This window comes from Mixophyes fleayi, chromosome 1, assembly GCF_038048845.1.
Source record: "Mixophyes fleayi isolate aMixFle1 chromosome 1, aMixFle1.hap1, whole genome shotgun sequence".
Lineage (NCBI taxonomy): Eukaryota > Metazoa > Chordata > Amphibia > Anura > Limnodynastidae > Mixophyes > Mixophyes fleayi.
The window spans coordinates 444,152,691-444,175,253 of record NC_134402.1 but is presented as its reverse complement, the minus strand read 5'-3'; the positions used below and the strand labels follow the sequence as shown (position 1 = coordinate 444,175,253).

Here is a 22,563-nt window from a genome sequence, read left to right as displayed (position 1 = left end):
GTTTTGTTTATGGTATCACTGATTAATTTAGGTTGTGGATGCATTTTGGCATAAGTCAGGGAGCAAATATTTTTTTAATAGTGACTGTGAGAGAAATTGTTGTGGATTTGGTCATTGTAGACAGACCAGGTGGTTGTGCTTTGATTTTCCCTTTCACACCGAGTCACACATTCCCAGGTTATTCTTGTTGTAACAACATAGAATATTGGAGAAAGGAAAAGTTGGAAAACCCCTATTAAAATGCTACAATTGCCGATGAATTGGGTAAATCTGTCAGAAACTTTCCAATGTCGAAATGAAGAACAAAGTTCGTGCACTCACTGGCTTGTTAGCCATTTATAACCATGAGTGAAGTGTGTCTGAGAAAAGAGGTACACATCCGCATAGTGGATATCAGTCATTAAAAATCAGTTTGTCTCTCATCTCAGGAGTCATGGGGTAAATGTAGTAACCTGCAATTCTAGCATATCGCTGATATTTGGAAACTTTGCCAGCCAAATTTAAAACGGCAATGTGTTTAAAGGCAAAACTTGCCTTTAAATAAATTGCTGTGCATATTTAAAAAAACTGCAAAGTCGCCGAATATTGGCGATTTAATAGAATCACAGGTTGATACATTTACCCCATGATGTGTGTTTCTGAGTGGTATACTCCAGATAGATACACTTGGTGATTGACAAATCAGCTTTCTATGCACTCAGAAAACACCCAAATGAAATGGCTTCATATCTTTCTATTGTGTAACTTATAATACACTTTATTCATATTTTTTGTACATTGTTTATGTTTCTTTTGCAGGTTTTTGCTCCCTTTTATACTGTGACATCCTGGTAAACAGGCATTTTAATTCTTACATTTTATATAAATATGTTTGTTCTGCTCTTGGGGAAAAGTATGTGTGATAAAACTGTGAATTCTGCATTTGCTTGTGGAAAACAGTTTGGTTTACATGTTTTCTTTCAAAATTAGAATCTTAATAAAATATTTTTTTGCTGTGGGCTAGTGGCCTCCTTTTTTGGGGGTTACACGGTTGACCATTGTTTTGGGGGGGCTAAAGAAAAGGCTTAATGCAATGTGGTAAGATGGATGGGATTACTGGGGCAGCCAGTCCTTAGGGCTGGATATCCGTGTCCTTCTCAGCGGATGAACATGCTCTTGACGGACGTAGGGTCTGGAGAGAATGTCGTGCAGTTTCTGCTGGTAGGAATTCTCGTCCTCCAGTCCGGCCTCGTACTCTCTACACTCATCCTCCTTCGCGGATAGCCGTTGCTGCTGCTGGAAAGCCACCTGAGCCAAGAGATGCTGCTGGTACTGCTGGCCCACTTTCATTTGCCTGCAAAGGAAATCATTAGCATTAAATCATTGGGAGATCAGTGCAATACGTCAGGTAACTACAATATGAATAAAGTTATCGCATTCAAATGCGCAGAAGATCCAGGAACTGATCAGATTTGTGGTTTCAGAAGTGAAACATTTTATTTAAATTGACCTTGTTAGATCAGAATGGAATAAAATTGCATTTTAGTAAGTTTTCACAATGATCTTTTCCCTCTAAGGGAATTTATATCTGATGAAATGTCAGTGGACTTACCTTTCTTTCCTTTCCTTTTCCAGTTGTTGGTGTTCTGCCATAGCCTTTTCCAAAAGTTCTTTATCGGAGGCAAGTTCTTCCTGTTCTCTGGCATTTTGTTCCACTACAATAACAGATAAATACAAGAAGCATTGTCCCAGGAGGTTTCAACTTTAACAAAACATGATCTGTTACTGGAAGTGCAATTATATAGTCAAATAGTGTCCTATAAAAAGCAGCCAATGAAATGAAGCCAATTTTGCCATCTTTTTGATACTTCTTCCCTACCTGGCGCTATCTGTCCCATTACTGTTCTCATCTGTTACTTTTCACCTCTTCCTGCCAATCTGTCACTTCTACGTACACCCTCTGCTATCTGCCACCACTACCTGTGCCAATTACTACCTGCAACCAATGTCATTGAAACATAGAATTATATGGCAGATTAGAACCACTTGGCCAATCTAGTCTGCCCATTTTTTAGTCTATGTTAACCTGAAGCCATATGTGATTCTTTACTCTTTATAAGAAAATTCTTATGTCTATCCCAAGCATGTTTAAATTGCTCTACTGTATTATCCTCTACCACCTCTGATGGGAGGCTATCCACTTATCCACTACCCTTTCTGTGAAGCAATTATTCCTCAGATATCCTCTGAACCTACTTCCCCCCAGTGTCAGTGCATGTCCTCGTGTTCTAATACTTCTCTTCCTTCCAGTTTCACTGCATGTCCTCGTGTTCTAATACTTCTCTTCCCTCCAGTGTCAGTACATGTCCTCGTGTTCTAATACTTCTCTTCCCCCAGTGTCAGTACATGTCCTCGTGTTCTAATACTTCTCTTCCCTCCAGTGTCACTGCATGTCCTCGTGTTCTAATACTTCTCTTCCCTCCAGTGTCAGTACATGTCCTCGTGTTCTAATACTTCTCTTCCCCCAGTGTCAGTACATGTCCTCGTGTTCTAATACTTCTCTTCCCTCCAGTGTCAGTGCATGTCCTCATGTTCTAATACTTCTCTTCCCCCCAGTGTCAGTGCATGTCCTCGTGTTCTAATACTTCTCTTCCCCCAGTGTCAGTGCATGTCCTCGTGTTCTAATACTTCTCTTCCCCCCAGTGTCAGTACATGTCCTCGTGTTCTAATACTTCTCTTCCCCCAGTGTCAGTACATGTCCTCGTGTTCTAATACTTCTCTTCCCCCAGTGTCAGTACATGTCCTCCTGTTCTAATACTTCTCTTCCCTCCAGTGTCAGTGCATGTCCTCGTGTTCTAATACTTCTCTTCCCCCAGTGTCAGTGCATGTCCTCATGTTCTAATACTTCTCTTCCCCCCAGTGTCAGTACATGTCCTCGTGTTCTAATACTTCTCTTCCCCCCAGTGTCAGTGCATGTCCTCATGTTCTAATACTTCTCTTCCCCCAGTGTCAGTGCATGTCCTCGTGTTCTAATACTTCTCTTCCCCCCAGTGTCAGTACATGTCCTCGTGTTCTAATACTTCTCTTCCCCCAGTGTCAGTGCATGTCCTCGTGTTCTAATACTTCTCTTCCCCCCAGTGTCAGTGCATGTCCTCGTGTTCTAATACTTCTCTTCCCCCAGTGTCAGTGCATGTCCTCGTGTTCTAATACTTCTCTTCCCCCAGTGTCAGTACATGTCCTCGTGTTCTAATACTTCTCTTCCTTTGTAGAATGTTTCCCTCCTGCACCTTGTTATAACCCTGATATATATGAAAGTTTCTATCATGTCCCCCCTTTCCCTTCTCTGCTGCAAACTATAAATATTAAGATCTTTTAGTCTTTCCGGGTAAATTTTGTGTTGCAGGCCATGCACCAGTTTAGTTGTCCTTCTTTGTACAGTCTCTAAGCCACCACTATCAGTCCTATTACCCAGCTCATCTGCCCCATATACCACCCTTACTTATACCATCTCCCAGCTGACAACACTATCTGCCCCATATACCACCCTTAGTTATACCATCTCCTAGCTGATACCACCATCTGCCCCATATACCACCCTTAGTTATACCATCTACTAGCTGATACCACCATCTGCCCCATATACCACCCTTAGTTTTACCATCTTCTAGCTGCCACCACCATCTGCCTCATATACCACCCTTAGTTATACCATCTTCTAGCTGCCACCACTATCTGCCCCATATACCACCCTTAGTTATACCATCTTCTAGCTGCCACCACTATCTGCCCCATATACCACCCTTAGTTATACTATCTCCTAGCTGACACCACTATCTGCCCCATATACCACCCTTAGTTATACCACCTCTTAGCTGCCACCACTATCTGCCCCATATACCACCCTTAGTTATACTATCTCCTAGCTGCCACCACTATCTGCCCCATATACCACCCTTAGTTATACTATCTCCTAGCTGCCACCACTATCTGCCCCATATACCACCCTTAGTTATACCACCTCTTAGCTGCCACCACTATCTGCCCCATATACCACCCTTAGTTATACTATCTCCTAGCTGCCATCACTATCTGCCCCATATACCACCCTTAGTTATACTATCTCCTAGCTGCCACCACTATCTGCCCCATATACCACCCTTAGTTATACCACCTCTTAGCTGCCACCACTATCTGCCCCATATACCACCCTTAGTTATACTATCTCCTAGCTGCCACCACTATCTGCCCCATATACCACCCTTAGTTATACTATCTCCTAGCTGCCATCACTATCTGCCCCATATACCACCCTTAGTTATACTATCTCCTAGCTGCCACCACTATCTGCCCCATATACCACCCTTAGTTATACCACCTCTTAGCTGCCACCACTATCTGCCCCATATACCACCCTTAGTTATACTATCTCCTAGCTGCCACCACTATCTGCCCCATATACTACCCTTAGTTATACTATCTCCTAGCTGCCACCACTATCTGCCCCATATACCACCCTTAGTTATACCACCTCTTAGCTGCCACCACTATCTGCCCCATATACCACCCTTAGTTATACTATCTCCTAGCTGCCACCACTATCTGCCCCATATACTACCCTTAGTTATACTATCTCCTAGCTGACATCACTATCTGCCCCATATACCACCCTTACTTATACCATCTCCTAGCTGACATCACTATCTGCCCCATATACCACCCTTCATTATACCACCTCCTAGCTGACACCACTATCTGCCCCGTATACCACCCTTAGTTATACCACCTCCTAGCTGACACCACTATCTGCCCCATATACCACCCTTAGTTATACCACTTCTTAGCTGCCACCACTATCTGCCCCATATACCACCCTTAGTTATACCATCTCCTAGCTGACACCACTCTCTGCCCCATATACTACCCTTACTTATACCATCTCCTAGCTGACATCACTATCTGCCCCATATACCACCCTTAGTTATACCATCTCCTAGCTGATACCACCATCTGCCCCATATACCACCCTTAGTTATACCATCTACTAGCTGATACCACCATCTGCCCCATATACCACCCTTAGTTTTACCATCTTCTAGCTGCCACCACCATCTGCCTCATATACCACCCTTAGTTATACCATCTTCTAGCTGCCACCACTATCTGCCCCATATACCACCCTTAGTTATACCATCTTCTAGCTGCCACCACTATCTGCCCCATATACCACCCTTAGTTATACTATCTCCTAGCTGACACCACTATCTGCCCCATATACCACCCTTAGTTATACCACCTCTTAGCTGCCACCACTATCTGCCCCATATACCACCCTTAGTTATACTATCTCCTAGCTGCCACCACTATCTGCCCCATATACCACCCTTAGTTATACTATCTCCTAGCTGCCACCACTATCTGCCCCATATACCACCCTTAGTTATACCACCTCTTAGCTGCCACCACTATCTGCCCCATATACCACCCTTAGTTATACTATCTCCTAGCTGCCATCACTATCTGCCCCATATACCACCCTTAGTTATACTATCTCCTAGCTGCCACCACTATCTGCCCCATATACCACCCTTAGTTATACCACCTCTTAGCTGCCACCACTATCTGCCCCATATACCACCCTTAGTTATACTATCTCCTAGCTGCCACCACTATCTGCCCCATATACCACCCTTAGTTATACTATCTCCTAGCTGCCATCACTATCTGCCCCATATACCACCCTTAGTTATACTATCTCCTAGCTGCCACCACTATCTGCCCCATATACCACCCTTAGTTATACCACCTCTTAGCTGCCACCACTATCTGCCCCATATACCACCCTTAGTTATACTATCTCCTAGCTGCCACCACTATCTGCCCCATATACTACCCTTAGTTATACTATCTCCTAGCTGCCACCACTATCTGCCCCATATACCACCCTTAGTTATACCACCTCTTAGCTGCCACCACTATCTGCCCCATATACCACCCTTAGTTATACTATCTCCTAGCTGCCACCACTATCTGCCCCATATACTACCCTTAGTTATACTATCTCCTAGCTGACATCACTATCTGCCCCATATACCACCCTTACTTATACCATCTCCTAGCTGACATCACTATCTGCCCCATATACCACCCTTCGTTATACCACCTCCTAGCTGACACCACTATCTGCCCCGTATACCACCCTTAGTTATACCACCTCCTAGCTGACACCACTATCTGCCCCATATACCACCCTTAGTTATACCACTTCTTAGCTGCCACCACTATCTGCCCCATATACCACCCTTAGTTATACCATCTCCTAGCTGACACCACTCTCTGCCCCATATACTACCCTTAGTTATACCATCTCCTAGCTGACACCACTATCTGCCCCATATACTACCCTTAGTTATACCATCTCCTAGCTGACACCACTATCTGCCCCATATACCACCCTTAGTTATACCACTTCTTAGCTGCCACCACTATCTGCCCCATATACCACCCTTAGTTATACCATCTCCTAGCTGACACCACTCTCTGCCCCATATACTACCCTTAGTTATACCATCTCCTAGCTGACACCACTATCTGCCCCATATACCACCCTTAGTTATACCACTTCCTAGCTGCCACCACTATCTGCCCCATATACCACCCTTAGTTATACTATCTCCTAGCTGACACCACTATCTGACCCATATACCACCCTTAGTTATACCATCTCCTAGCTGCCACCACTATCTCCCCCATATACCACCCGTAGTTATACCATCTATTAGCTGCCACCACTATCTGCCCCATATACCACCCTTAGTTATACCATCTATTAGCTGCAACCACTATCTGCCCCATATAGCACTCTTAGTTATACCATCTCCTAGCTGCCACCACTATCTGCCCCATATACCACCCTTAGTATTACCATCTCCTAGCTGCCACCACTATCTGCCCCATATACCACCCATAAGTTATACCATCTCTCAGCTGCCACCAGTATCTGTCCCATACACCACCCTTAGTTATACCATCTCCTAGCTGCCATCACTATCTGCCCCATATACCACCCTTAGTTATACCACTTCCTAGCTGCTATCACTATCTGCCCCATATTCCACCCTTAGTTATACCACATCCTAGCTGCCACCACTACCTGACCAATCACTGAGCTTATCTGTTACAGTCACTGCAGCTCTGACTGGCCCCATCTGCTAACTATCACCTCCACCTGTCCTAGTACATAGCTGCCCTCCCGTCCACTAGCCGCCAGCATTCCATATTCTTATATAATAAAATAATTTCCAGACATACAACATTAGTTCTACATGTGTTCTATGGAGAAACTACCACACAATGAGGGTTTGCTTACGCTTCTCTTTAATCTGCTGTCTCCGTGTGTCCATGACGTCCTTCATAAGGCGGTTTCTGGCCTCCTTCTCCAGCCTCAGCTGTGCTGTCCGCTTAGCAAAGGCTTTTTCCATCTCGGCCTCGATCAGTTTGTCCATTTCTTGCTCCTGTCTCTTCTCTTCCTCCAGCTGCTGTGCCAGGTACTGCCGGTATATCTGCTGCTCCTCCCGGAGCTCCAGCTACAGCCGAGAGTAAGTTATACATCAGTGATTGTTGCACACAGTCTACACTTAATCCTATGCCATAGCCGTTTGCCACAACACATTATAACACACAAGTTTTATAGATGACAACGAAAGTCACTGATTATATTATATAAACTTAATACAGATTTTAGGTCATTTAATGGTCCTCCAAGGAGCACATCCAGGTACAAGCCTCCACTAAACTATTGGGAGAAGCCTCAACAAGTTAAAACTTTGATGTGCAGAGAAACCTTTAGGATGTGCGCTGTCCAAAACTTCACATAGAACTCACCTTCCGCTGACGTTTCTCCTCGGTATCATCCTGACTATCTTGCATAATCTGCTCCATGATCTTCATGTCGAGCAGCAGCTCCTCCTGCTGGTCACGAGCCAAGCGCTTCATCTTGAGCCGGATGGAATGATCCAACATCCTCCTGACGTGTGATTGTTTCTGCTTCTTCTCCTGAAGAGCCCGTTCGTCCTCCAGTTTCAACAGATTCCGCTGCTCCACCTGTCACATGTACATCGTTACGATCGTTATTTCTGTATCTGATCGCATCACAGTCAACCTAAGACAAAGATTTTACCAATAACTGGGCTTCCTCTTCTTTCAGTCGTTTCTCCTCCGCCCTCTGAGCCTCGGAGGCTCCTCTCTGGGCCTGAAGTACATCCAACATTTCTCGATTCAGCTCCGTTTGCCTTTGGGATTTCCTCTCCTCGTGCTCCACTTTGGCCAAGCGATCCTTCTCCCAGAGCTCAGCAAAGAGGTTCTCCTCCTTCATCTTCTGTCTCTCCAACTCCTCTTTAAGAGCCAGTTGAGCCATCCGCTCCGTACACACCTCGTTCTGATGGATCCTGGACTTCAGAGCACGCAGTTCCTCGCACTGCTCCCTGAAACAGTAATTATATATGAGTACAACTGAGGAAGTGTAATAGAAATGTTATCAACCTGGAACCACTACTATTGTTAGTGAACAAATCGCTACCTGTCCAGCAGGTCACAAAAGGAATAGCGAGAAGCTTTGAAAGTGGAGAAGCATTCTGGGTAGGACCAATCAGTTGTTAGAACAGGAGGTATATAGCTGTGGCTCCCGTCTAATCAGAAGCAGCGTTTGTGAAACTCCTCCAGGCCTGGGAGGTTGGAATCGTCCGCCAGGTACTTAAACTATGATTGGCAGCTGAAATCAGATGTTGGGGGTTCTGGGAGGAGATTTTCCCCAAGCCACAATATTCCGGGAGGGGATTTTTAAAAAAAACTGTGGACAACCCCTTTGAAGGCAGTTGCCAAGAAATAGCTTAAAAATACAGCTGCCCTACATAAAATGCATCCTAACTCACAAAAAGTGATAGCAGGGGATGTATGTATAAAAATGTTCAAATTCAGAAATTGACATTTAAATGTAGCCTTAGTTATGAGGGAGACTTGTTCCTCCATATTCCTAACATATTACAAACACATTCTTGAGCAACCTATGATTTATGCAGTTACACCTTCAGGCATAAAAGCCTGGAGAAATTCGGAAGCACACAGGACACAGCTGATTGGATATCTGCTGGTCTTATGCCAGCATTCTGTGCAGACTACATTTTCAAACTTATCCAGGATTTTATACCTGGGGAACTAACCAATACTGACACTAGTGAGGTTAAATAGCTGCCTTTAAATTCGATCAAGCTTTGTATCTCTGGGTCTTAAATTATAAAAATTGACAGCCATACATGGTACGATCCTGCTAGTAGAGTCCAATTTGACAAAACAGAAAAATGTCCAAATTGAATGAGATCCAACCATACTGTGTTTAAGTAGAGTAGTCGAATCTCTGCCAACATCACTGGAATCTGTTGGAAAGTCCTAGAGGTCATTGGCGGTTATCTCCCAACCTGAAATACCAACCAATCCACAAGGATCTAGTAACATCAGAGACAAGAGGTAGAAAGAGCCTCACGCCTCAGCGAGGTCACTAGTCCATAGTGGACTGAGAGGCTGCCATGTCATGAATATTGGTGCCGCCTCCAAACTGGCTGCTTCCCATATGTGGGACGACAGACGCCCCGTAGGCTTTCTGTGTAGGATTCAAGACTATTTATAAACGAGGGTAGAACCCTACGTAGAATTAGTGAGCTATAATAACTGTTAACAATCTCACTTTGTTTGAGAGATAGCAAATGTGGTTACATGCAGGGCCGGGTAAAAATGTGGGTTTGTCCTTTGTCTTATGAACCAGACCCATAGTGGTTGCTTAGCGACACGCTGGAGATGTTCTGGAACTACGAACACGTGTCTGGGTTACCACAGTGATTTGTTTGTGTTACCTGAACTGCTGGTCTCGTTTCTCAGCCACCAGAGCCAGTCTCTCCTTCTCCCTTTTCTCTCGTAGGCTCTTAGCCCGTTCCCTCATCTTAGCCTGCCTCTCCAGGGTGGTCTCCTCCATCGACTCCATCTCCCTGATGTGATCCATCTCTTCCGTCTCCAGCAGAGCCTTGAGTCTGGTACAAATAAGAAAACATTGGTTATACCAAGTCTTAGTCTCAGGGAAAGTTATGGTGGTGGATTTAACTCATCTACCTGCAAAGGAAAACGTCCTGGTGAATCAGCTCTGAGTTTGAGTCATTTACGATGTGTCAACTAAATACAGTTGAGACATTCAGACAGTTCATTTTAACATGCATGGGCTAGCCATCATCTTAAATCTGTAAAAAAACAAGGACTGAGGTTTTTAGAAATAAAAATGGACAGACTAGTTGGGCCGTGTGGTTCTTATCTGCCATCAAATTCTATGTTCCCATGTGTAGCCAAATGTGACAGGACCAGGCTGTGTTGTCAGCTTTACTAATGAATACAAAACAGCCAACAGAACTGCCCACTGTCTGGGGATAATTCTTAAAGCGTTTGTCAAGTTTTCTGTGCAACTAACTGTGCAATACTTATTATATCAAGGGTTGTTCTTCTCAAAAATAGCTTTCATGTCCGGGGAAGTATTTTTGTGCTAAAGAATAAAAATGTTATCTAAACATTTTTTGAATATTGTAGGTTTTTCCCAATATTTAAAAAAATAAAATAAATCAGTCTTGTGTGAAATGAAAAGTGACATTGATATGTCACAGTGAACACTGAACAACAAGGCACCTTGTTGCCGTACAGGCAGTAATTACACACTATTCATGACTAACTTTAAGTGTATACAAAGTTCAATTTATTCTCAGTTTGGTCAGTAGGTAGAATTTTATATATATATATATATATATATATATATATATATATATATATATATATATATATATACATACAGTAAATATATTATATATCTATATATATAAACAAAAAAAGACATAGAATCACTGCACTCTCCATGTACAGACTGGGGTGCCCACATTGTATAGACAAAAGCAGGGTTTCTCTGAACTCTGCAAATACATAATAAATGCTGTACTAACTACTATTCTATGCATATATTATCTAAAGATGGACCCTATTCTGACAGCATTCTACCTGAAAAACCTGTTGTGCTTTTTCGGAAATGTTGCAATCCCAAGGATACCTTAGCTCCTAGCCTGCTGAGGGAGGAGAGGAACCAAACTAGTTCTACTTTCTTGGATGTCTTCAAATGTGTTTTGAACCATACTACACTATCAGGCGCTTATCCCTTCTCCTTCTTTTCCAATAACTACTTTTCTATATTAAAAACAGGGATTGTTAGTTCCACATACTGCAATATATGTTAAGCTGACCAACTCACGCCAAAGTCTTCCCATTCTGGTTAGTCCTAGACTTTGGCGTGAGTTGGTCAGCTTAACGTATATTGCAGTATGTGGAAGTAACATTCCCTGTTTTTAATACAGAAAGGTAATTAGTAGAGCAGTCATTATGTACTACAGAAGGGATGGATGTTATGTTCAGGTTTCTATGGGGTGGATATTTGCTGTTAGACCACATAAAAGTAAAGGCTGCAGTTCGAAACGTTTTTTTTCATATACAGGTCATGGACTTCAAGGTTACGCCAAATATCCTTATAACATACAAGTAATTATTAAGGTATAACACCTCTGAGCACTGATTATACAGATGTTACAATGGCACGTGTGTATCATGTACACTAATAAAGCTGTGATCACCTGTCCCTCCGTTCCTCAATGTGTATCCTGTACTCTTCCATTGTCTCGTTCACCTTCCTCTGGACTGTATTGTGCAGTAATTTGTGATCAGTGAGCCTCTCCCACTTGTTCTTCATATAGTCAAAGTCATTCTGTTTTGTGAAGGTCAACATCTGGTCCCGGAGGTCATCCTGTCGCCTTCGCTCAAGACTGATATAATCATTTGGCCTTCTGGAGGGAAACTTGGCTCTCTGTATGGAGAAGGATTGATTTTATATTTTTGATGTTAGTTTAATATGTTTTAGCACTCATACCCTATAATCACAACCCAGTGCTGATCCCTAGTTCTGCAAGCTCTACCCTGCTCCCACATCCTGGATGTAAGCCATAATGCGCCCTGCTTCCACATCCTGGATGTAAGCTATAATGCTGCCCTGCTCCCACATCCTGGATGTAAGCCATAATGCTGCTCTGCTCCCACATCCTGGATGTAAGCCATAATGCTGCTCTGCTCCCACATCCTGGATGTAAGCCATAATGCTCCCTGCTCCCACATCCTGGATGTAAGCTATAATGCTGCCCTGCTCCCACATCTTGGATGTAAACCATAATGCTGCCCTGCTCATACATCCTGGATGTAAGACACAATGCTGCCCTGCTCCCACATCCTGGTTGTAAGACACAATGCTGCCCTGCTCCCACATCCTGGATGTAAGACACAATGCTGCCCTGCTCCCACATCCTGGATGTAAGCCACAATGCTGCCCTGGTCCCACATCCTAGATGTAAGCCATAATGCTGCCCTGCTCCCACATCCTAGAAGTAAGCCATAATGCTGCCCTGCTCCCACATCCTGGATGTAAGCCATAATGTTGCCCTGCTCCAACATCCTGGATGTAAGCCATAATGTTGCCCTGCTCCAACATCCTGGATGTAAGCCATAATGTTGCTCTGCTCCAACATCCTGGATGTAAGCCATAATGCTGCACAACACAGCTCCCAGCTGCAGGCAATGGGTGGGGTCTCAGAGGGGAAGCCCCCTATTTACTGCATGGAGGGTACTGACCTTTTTTTAAGGTAAAGATAAAAATGAAGCCTGTAAATCATCCTTTATAATTTAAAACCCTCTCCTATGTGTCATCGGCATTCATGTCTATTTATATGTCATTCACACTTTATTTGCATAAGTATTACCCTATACAGTAACCAGGAGGTCTAGACTCTGTTCTAAGCTCAACAATTATATCAATTTCACATCTTAAACTGAAGTGAATGGTTGTATTTGTGTTAAATGCACCAGAGAATTTACACTGAATTCTGCTACAAGTGGTCGTCAGGTCCATGGAAAAGCACCCAAATCCCCTCCATGTATCTGTGGGTCCAGTAAATGTAAAAGATGTGTAACTCCACCTAAATGTTATATGGATCTTGTAAAAGTGACTTACCAGAGCCACGTTGTGGGGGTTGGGACCGGTCACCTCTCGGCCGCGAGGTCTGGTCCTCTGGCTTAGCAGCATGGTGTCTATCTCTCTGGGACGTCTACGTGGAGAAGAAGAAATAAACTGATTCAGAAACAGTGGTTGGTGGCAGACAGACAGATAGTCCTATACATACCTATCATCATCATCATCATTTATTTATATAGCGCCACTAATTCCGCAGCGCTGTACAGAGAACTCACCGACATCAGTCCCTGCCCCATTGGGGCTTACAGTCTAAATTCCCTAACATATACACACAGACTAGGGTCAATTTGTTAGCAGCCAAGTAACCTACTAGTATGTTTTTGGTGTGTGGGAGGAAACCGGAGCACCCAGAGGAAACCCACGCAAACACAGGGAGAACATACAAACTCCTCACAGATAAAGCCATGGTCGGGAATCGAACTCTGATAAAGCTAACAACACAGGCTGGTCCTGTCAAATTTTAGCTACACATGGAAATATCATCATCATCATCATCACCATTTATTTATATAGCGCCACTAATTCCGCAGCGCTGTACAGAGAACTCCCTCACTTCAGTCCCTGCCCCATTGGGGCTTACAGTCTAAATTCCATAACATACACACACAGACAGACAGACAGACAGAGACACAGACTAGGGTAAATTTGTTTGCAGCCAATTAACCTACCAGTATATTTTTGTAGTGTGGGAGGAAACCGGAGCACCCGGAGGAAACCCACGCAAATACGGGGAGAAAAAACAAACTCCTCACAGATAAAGCCATGGTCGGGAATCGAACTCATAACCCCAGTGCTGTAAGGCAGAAGTGCTAACCACTGAGCCACCGTGCTACCTATGTATTCGCATACATTTTAGTCTGCATTTTGTTATATGTCTGTCGCTGGATTTGACCTGTGGTCTCTCGGTCTATAGACAGATGAGCCTAAAAACCACTGGTCCAGTGGCTACATGTATGTTCAAAAAAAAGTTAAACTCACTTCTGGAGGACCTAGAACATGGAAATTTGGCACACTGGTGGGGGGGTGGAGGGGAGGCACTCAGCAGCATATTATAAATATTTTAAAGGAAAAAAATTGTAGGTAGCCCAGTGACCCAGCCCAAGACAGCCCCCTATCGGAACAGCCTGGGGGGGAAAGGGGGGTGGGTAGATGCCCATCCCCCAGGCAGCCCCTGTGTGGAACAAAGGTCTGGTGTCAGCTGAACCTTTCTGAAGGTGTCTTGCAGTGAAATCTGGGTTCTATTTATTGACCAATTTACAAGCAGTTCTATCAGAGATTTTTATGTGTCTTCTATATTACACAGCAGATATTTCTGCATCATCATCATCATCATCATCAACATTTATTTATATATATAGCGCCAGCAATTTCCGTGGCGCTGTACAATTGGGAACAAACATTAATAAGACAATACTGTGTAATATATACAGACAGAGAGGTAAGAGAGCCCCGCTTGCAAGCTTACAATCTATAGGATCTTTTTTTGTGGTTAAAGGTGTTACATTTACATTTGAATTTTTACAACATAGTGTTATAACTGGCTGGAGTTTCTGAAGTATTGGTACTTTTTGTTCATTGTTCTGTATGGTTTCACCCTGTATAGTCTACTGTTAGTACTGTGTGCGGCGCTGCGGATCCCTTGTGGCGCCTAACAAATAAATGATAATAATACTGCCTGGTTTTTGAATTGTTGGTCAAAAAAAAAAATCACAATTAAGTTACAATGATGAATTTGACGTTAACTATTTTATAAATTCATGTTGAACTCAAAATAACTCTACTGGAATTTACTTTCAGGTACATTCTTTAAAAAGTCTTTACCAGCTGTAGTTGTTATATTCACTTTTTTATATTGAGATTCTAAAAGAAAAAAAAAAAAAAAGCTTAATTAATGGAATGTGGAAGTCTGGTGTTAACTCCTTGCATAATGCTCTGTCCGCCACAACTCCAGAAGGAAACGCCCTGGTCCACTTTCCCTTTATCTCCCGTCTTGACTACTGCAACCTCCTCCTCGCTGGCCTTCCCATCTCCTGCCCTGACCCTCTACAATCCGCAGAGGCGAGGCTAATCATCCTTTCCTGCTGCTCTTCATTCGCTGTCCCACTCTGCATCCCTTCCAGAATCCAATTCAAGCTGCTCATCCTCACCTACAGGACCTCACCAGCTCCTCCTCTTCATACAACCTTGTCTGGAGACCTCTCCGTTCTGCCTCTGACCTAGTCCTCTCCTCCCCTCTAATAACCACCTGTCACTCCCACCTCCAAGACTTCTCCCGCGCTGCTCCCCACTCATGGAACTCCCCGTCCATCTGACCAGACTCTCCCCCAACCTCCAAGCTTTCGAGCACTGTCTCAGAACCCACCTCCTCACTATCCTGCCTATTCTTGCATTATAACATATACTGCACTGTGGAAAGCTGTAATATTCTGGTATGTGTAAACTATGTTACATAGAGCAGAACAGAAAAGAAATTTTCTTTAGGTATGCATTGGGACATCCTATTTGGACCTTTTTTTGGTTATCATGGAGTTTCGAGCAGTGGTCGAAGTGGACATGTAGAAATGGCAGTATGGAAAATGTAATGGGAATGTAAGTGACAGGAATGTGATAGTGTTAGAATGAAGGCAGTAGGAGAATTGGCGGTATGACATACCACTGTATACTCCCACTTCCACCACTATGTGTGTGTATATATATATATATATAGTAAGCGACTGGAATGTGATAGTATTGTTACAGTGAAGGCAATGGGAGAAGTGTTGGTACAGGATACCCCTGTACACACCCCCACTTCCACCATTGGTTCCGAGTCCAAAACTATTTTACCACCATGAACAGCACAGACTGCTAATTTATATTATCCTGGGTGTCTAATCTTGCCACAATGTTTGAATAATTTAGGACTCTAAACTTCATGATTACAGACTTTTTTATGGAAGGTGTGGGAAATTGCTTTAACAATGGCTTTGTTTTAGCTACAAGATATATCAAAATTATATATATATATATATATATATATATATATATATAATAATTATTTGACAATTAATGCTCGGTTGCCGGTGGAGAATAATGATAAAAGATGTGCTCTGCAAGAGGATGGCAGTTCTCGCTTAAAACATATTGCATTAAACATGAAAGGCACATAAAATAATGCGGGAGGGATAGGGTTGGGATGGTATGTATTTGTGTGAGTGTTATGCTTCCATATTTATCTTGTACTTATGGATTTTGTACTTATACATCTGCTACTTGCAATTGTACTTGTAGGATTTGTTCATGATGGTGATGGGGGTCAGGGAAGCTGCTATCCATAGGTAGCTAAGCATTTTAACAGACATGAAAACAGAAATTCCTTGCTGTTTTCCTGAAACCTGACCTTTATCTGTTCTTTATTACGCTTCACTGCTGCCTGCCCTGACATTTGGCCGGTCTTGTGACTTGTTGCTTTGCTTGTTTGTCAGGCAGTTGCCTCCTGGATAGAGTCCTTTGGGGGCCCTGACATAAGTAATCCTGCAGTGTAATACAAGTCACCCATTAGACTGTGCTTCCCCCAGGAGTCAGTGACAATTACCAGCATCGCAGAGCCTCCGCTTCCTCACCCAGATCCTTACACAGATATATATATATAAGATAAAGATATTTTAATACCTCCCATAATTTTAAATTCGGAAAGTGGACACTTACAATTGGGGTGTGTATCTCAAAGGTGGTTTAAAACGTGCACTACCCTGCACTGCGTTTAACTCTTGTTCAAATAGTCAACAACCGATCACTATAAAAAAATGTTGTTTCTATGCTCACGCACTTTACCAAAACGCTGGATGGACTAGAGATGTAATTTGCATTATTTAAACACCATTAAATACAGTAATAGCCATAGTGTTTATGATCACAATGTATGCTGCAATCGTGATCTGGTGAGTGCAGGACGGGGTAATGTTTAGCACCCCCTTGGTGTGTACCCTTAGTGAAAAGAGGAACATTTCCACTTGCATTCATAGCCATGAAGTGCACACCCTGGCTGGCGCTTGGATGCATATTAACATAAAACACGGCTGCAAACCCCACCAAGTGCAAATGCTCCCAAAATAACCATGACTGATGTCTGAAACTTTCATTTAGGGAGCCAACAACAGAGTTAATACACATTATTATACAATAGATTCACAAGAGGACAGTTTGGAGGGAATGAGGGACAGGGGGAGTGTAAGAGACAATTAGGAAATTGATTTTTAACAGTAATACTTTGCATAAAAGAATTAATTCCCTGTACAACTGGGTTAGATAATACATGGCTCTCCAGCTGCTGCTGCTGTAGTACTACAAATCCCAGCATGTCCTGTAAGCCACTAGATGGAGGGCTATGCTGTGACTTGTAGTTCCACAACCAGCAGATGATGCACAGCTGGGCTGCTCTAACACAGAGTGCAGCTGACATGAGATCCATGTCTGTGTATAAGGGTGCAGGAGGGTCCTTACCTGTGTCCTCAGGCCCGGTCCTCAGAGCACATGAGACACCATAGTCAGCATTCGGTTACCGGGGCAACGCCGACTCGGGAAGTGAGGAATCCCGTATCCTAGCAACAAAAATAAACACATACACAGTGAGCTCCCACGGCGCATGTGCGAAGATAGATGGCGAGTACCAGACGCCACCAGCAGAGGGCGCCGTGCCATGCGGATTTCCCATACACGGGAGGGCGCTGAGTTACTGTCAATCACTCTGCAAATGTTATGTCATTTTCACTATGTGATACATTAGACCCCGTATACGGGGTCTAATGTATCACATAGTGAAAATGACATAACATTTGCAGAGTGATTGACAGTAACTCAGCGCTACCTGGACCAGGAAGCCCATTCTCTATTTACGGGGTATATAATAATATAATATTATTATATACCCCGTAAATAGAGAATGGGCTTCCTGGTCCAGGTAGCGTGCTGACATCCAATAGCTTGCAGTGAGTTTTTAAAAGCCTTGCAGCTGCAGGGGAACTACAAGTCCCAGCAGGGCTGGTAGTTCCACAATAACTGGATGAGCTGTAGGTTGCCTAAGCCTGGTCTGAAATATAAGAGCAGTTGGGTCGTTTACAAATATAAATAATAAAGATGTCAAATACAACTACCATTACTATTATTATTTATATTTATATTACTATGATTATTTATATTACTAGTATTGTCCTGTTACCGAGCTGTAACTAGGGCTGTGTGAGATGGGTGACGGTCCAGGGCCCAATGCTCAGTTTATGAATATTTTAGGTTAATTTGGTTAAAATTGAAGGATAAGGGCAGCAGTTTCCTTTCTCGTCCCAGACGCTAAAATTTTCATTTTCGGCTCTGCCTCATACTTGTCAACTGTTATGACCCGCTTACTATAAATTGCAGAAATTCGCAGCATTGAATAGTGGGGGCAACGCGATTGCTCCATTAAGACCCCCCCGCTATTCATTGCCTTGAATTTCAGCATTTTACAGCAGGAGCGCCCCACTCCACAAGGATCAGGGAGATTGCCCGCTCTTCTGGGAGAGCAGGCAGGTATGCTCTGCATGTTACCTAATATTGTGTGACTATTGTTGTGGAATTGGGTTAACGGCGGATCTGGACTGACATAAGCGGATTTGGGCAATCAATATGATATCTGCAATAGTGCTTGATTATGCACATAATGCAGAAACAAGACGTCTTACAGGAAATGCGGCTATAATAAACTTCAAAGGGTGGAGGCTGATTATATTTAAGACTTTCTTTCTTTTTTTTTTCTTTTTACAGGACCTCAGAGGTGGTGTAGTCAGCAGTTGGTCCAAATGTTATTGTAAGTTGTACTTTAAGGTGATGTTTTCATAGCCTTTCAGCAATCGTACAAATTCCACTAAATAGTGGAATTTGTACTACAGCCTGTCCTTTCATTGTATAGGGTCAATCCAAATGTACAAGACTACAGTATGCTTTCTGAGTGACGCATACACCTTCTGTCAGGGCCGGACTGGGACTAAAAATCAGCCCTGGCATTTAAAGCACACAGGCCCACGTGTTGTGGGCTCCATGCACTATATTGTTGCACACTGATGCTGGCGCAGTACAACATGATGTAGTATGAGTGTGTGTGTGTGGGGGGGGGGGGGTATTTATTTCTCCTAATGACCCTCAACATTACATTATTAGCACCCCAATTACATCAATAAACACCATGACAATACATTATTAGTACCCAAATTACAGCAATAAATAACCCCCCACACACACTCATACTACATCAATCATCCCCACATTACAGCAACCGGCATCACCCCACACATTACAGCAACCGGCATCACCCCCCACATTACAGCAACCAGAATCACCCCCCACATTACAGCGTCCAGCATTACCCTCACATTACAGCAACTGGCATCACCCCCCACATTACATCAACCGGCATCACTCCCCACATTACAGCAACCGGCATCACCACCCACATTACAGCAACCGGCATCACCCCCACATTATAGCAATACCCTCTCCTACTTATTAGCAATACTAGCACCGAACACACTACAACACTGCCATCAGCACACCCCCCCATACTACAGCAATACCACCAATTATACAGACGCCACTGTAGGAAACAATGTTTTGCTTTTTTCAAATCTCCCACAAAATAGCAACAACGAACAGAGTACTTACACACATAGGTAACAGGTACCCTTTTCCCTCAATTAAATAGTAATGGCAGAATGTTCATGAATCATTCCACATGAAATAAAACTAACATATATCTAAAAAAAACATAACTATTGAATGATCAGTTGAATCCACACGGCCGCATTAAAAGTATTTCCATCTACAGCAAAATGACAGAGAAAAATATTTTTGTTTTACTACAGTAATTGGATATGCGTCTTTTCTATTCATTTTAAATAACACAGTATATAAATTAAGGGGGATAGAGGAGGTGGGTGAGAAATAATTGGATGTGATCCATCAGTTTGATTAGATAGGAAACATTTAGATTATTTACCTGGAGGCGTCTACCCCCTTGACTCACAGGCAGGGCTGACAAGAGGAATTCTGGGCCCCGATACAGCAACTTCTTTGGGCTCCCATCATATTCAACAATGAAAGACTTGCCTTTGGCAGAAGTTCATATGATGCCACACCGTAGTGTGCCCAGTTCATATTATGCCACATCGTAGTGCCCCAAGGTCATATTATGCCACATAGTATTACCCTCAATTCATATTTGGTCATGCAGAAGTGCCCACAAATCATATTATGGCATAGTAGTGCCCCCAAATCATTAGTAAAGCTCAGATAAAAACTCATTCACAAATAAAAATTGCTACAGCATATCAGATACTGAGTGCGAGTCCCAAGAGCAGCTTAATACATCATTTACAATGCAAACAAAAATAGATATATTGACACAATTACAGATAAAATTTATGACAAGCAATGTTTTTTCCTCTTAATTAAAAATCTCTGTACAGATAAATATGCAAAAAACATTACAGCTCAATAATGAGCAATACATAGTGTTAAACATTATTGGATACGCTGTAGTGTCCCCAGTTCAAGAAAGGATGGTTAAAAACATATTGCACACGAGAAAATATATGAACTTACCTGATTATGGCATCCTGTGTTCTGTTCTCCTAGTGGGCGCGCTGGGCGAGGAGGGATCAGCAGCTGTCAGCTCACACAGGCAGTCGGGAGCAGGAATAGAGGGCAGTGGTCGAAGCAGAAATTTAGGAGTGGGGGTATAGAAAATATAAGTGAATGGAGTATGAAGGCTTGATTTTTTATTTTTTTTAACACTTGTCCCCTCTGTGCATTTCCATTCTTCATTACTATTTGTGTTTTATGATGGCTGCATCCCTGACATTCCCATTCTTAAGATGTCTCTCTCTTTACACTTTCTTTTACCTATGCCCCTGCACCATCTTCTCCTTTGTCCCTCTCACTTAACCCACTGCACCACCTTCTCCGCTGGCTCTCACACATCTTCCTGTACCACCTACTCCCCTGGCTCTCTCACACGTCTTCCTGCACCCTCTACCCCCCGGCTCTCTCACTCCTCTTCCTGCACCCCCTACCACCCTGGCTCTCTCACCCCCTTCGGCTCTCTCACCTCCTTTCCCAGCACCCCTTCGGCTCTCTCACCCCCTCTCCCAGCACCCCCTGGCTCTCACCCTTTTTCCCAGCACCCCCTTCCGCTCTCTCACCCCCTCTCCCAGCACCCCCTTCAGCTCTCTCACCCCCTCTCCTAGCACCCCCTTCAGCTCTCTCACCCCCTTTCCCAGCACCCCCTTCCGCTCTCTCACCCCCTTCGGCTCTCACACCCCCTCTCCCAGCACCCCCTGGCTCTCTCACCCCCTCTCCCAGCACCCCCTTTCCCAGCACCCCCTTCCGCTCTCTCACCCCCTTCGGCTCTCACCCCCTCTCCCAGCACCCCCTGGCTCTCTCACCCCCTCTCCCAGCACCCCCTTCGGCTCTCTCACCCCCTCTCCCAGCACCCCCTTCGGCTCTCTCACCCCCTCTCCCAGCACCCCCTGGCTCTCAACCCCTTTCCCAGCACCCCCTTCCGCTCTCTCACCCCCTTTCCCAGCACCCCCTTCGGCTCTCTCACCCCCTCTCCCAGCACCCCCTTCGGCTCTCTCACCCCCTCTCCCAGCACCCCCTGGCTCTCAACCCCTTTCCCAGCACCCCCTTCCGCTCTCTCACCCCCTTTCCCAGCACCCCCTTCGGCTCTCTCACCCCCTCTCCCAGCACCCCCTGGCTCTCACCCCCTTTCCCAGCACCCCCTTCGGCTCTCTCACCCCCTTTCCCAGCACCCCCTTTGGCTCTCTCACCTCCTTTCCCAGCACCCCCCTTCGGCTCTCTCACCCCCTCTCCCAGCACCCCCTGGCTCTCATCCCCTTTCCCAGCACCCCCTCCGGCTCTCTCACCCCCTCTCCAAGCACCCCCTAGCTCTCACCCCCTTTCCCAGCACCCCCTGGCTCTCACCCCCTTTCCCAGCACTCCCTGGCTCTCACCCCCTTTCCCAGCACTCCCTGGCTCTCACCACCTGAAAATCGCGGGCACCCCCGCCCGAAAATCGCGGCACCCCCCGCGACCCCCCCCCCCCCCTAAAAATCGCGGGCACCCCCGCCCGAAAATCGCGGGCACCCCCGCCCGAAAATCGCGGCACCCCCCCCCGAAAATCGCGGCACCCCCGCGACCCCCCCCCCCGAGAATCGCGGCACCCCCCCCCCCGTCTTCAGTAAAAAAAAAAAACTAATTAAAAAAGACAGGAAACTCACCAGTGTAACTGGCTGCACAGCATAACGGGGGAGGGAGCTGGGGAGCGCACAGCAGAGGTGGCTGGTTCCTCCAGCCACCAAGAAGACAGGGGGAGTTGGGCCGGCCCATATAGCCATCGGCCCTTCTGGCATTTGCCAGAAGTGCCAGAT

At 44.6% G+C, this 22,563-nt stretch overlaps 1 protein-coding gene across 1 annotated transcript; it reads right to left on the bottom strand.

The window, feature by feature from the left end:
- Positions 1 to 755: 755 nt before the first annotated feature.
- CFAP53 (cilia and flagella associated protein 53) lies at positions 756 to 17,694 on the bottom strand. The gene is made up of 9 exons (XM_075193745.1): positions 17,609 to 17,694; positions 13,106 to 13,199; positions 11,682 to 11,911; positions 9,882 to 10,055; positions 8,156 to 8,459; positions 7,861 to 8,079; positions 7,346 to 7,562; positions 1,592 to 1,694; positions 756 to 1,333 (listed from the first exon to the last, which is right to left on the bottom strand). Exons 2-9 carry the CDS (start codon positions 13,175 to 13,177, stop codon positions 1,093 to 1,095), a joined length of 1,560 nt encoding a protein of 519 aa, XP_075049846.1. The 5' UTR covers positions 13,178 to 13,199; positions 17,609 to 17,694; the 3' UTR covers positions 756 to 1,092.
- Between the last annotated feature and the right edge of the window lie 4,869 nt (positions 17,695 to 22,563).

Bases quoted from the DNA above. Each gene is read 5' to 3' on its own strand.
- CFAP53 (XM_075193745.1), bottom strand. From the start codon at position 13,177: ATGCTGCTAAGCCAGAGGACCAGACCTCGCGGCCGAGAGGTGACCGGT. The intron at 10,056-11,681 runs GTGATCACAGCT...TATTTGTACCAG, and splicing joins ATTGAGGAACGGAGGGACAG to ACTCAAGGCTCTGCTGGAGA. The intron at 8,080-8,155 runs GTAAAATCTTTG...TACATGTGACAG, and splicing joins AAGAGGAAGCCCAGTTATTG to GTGGAGCAGCGGAATCTGTT.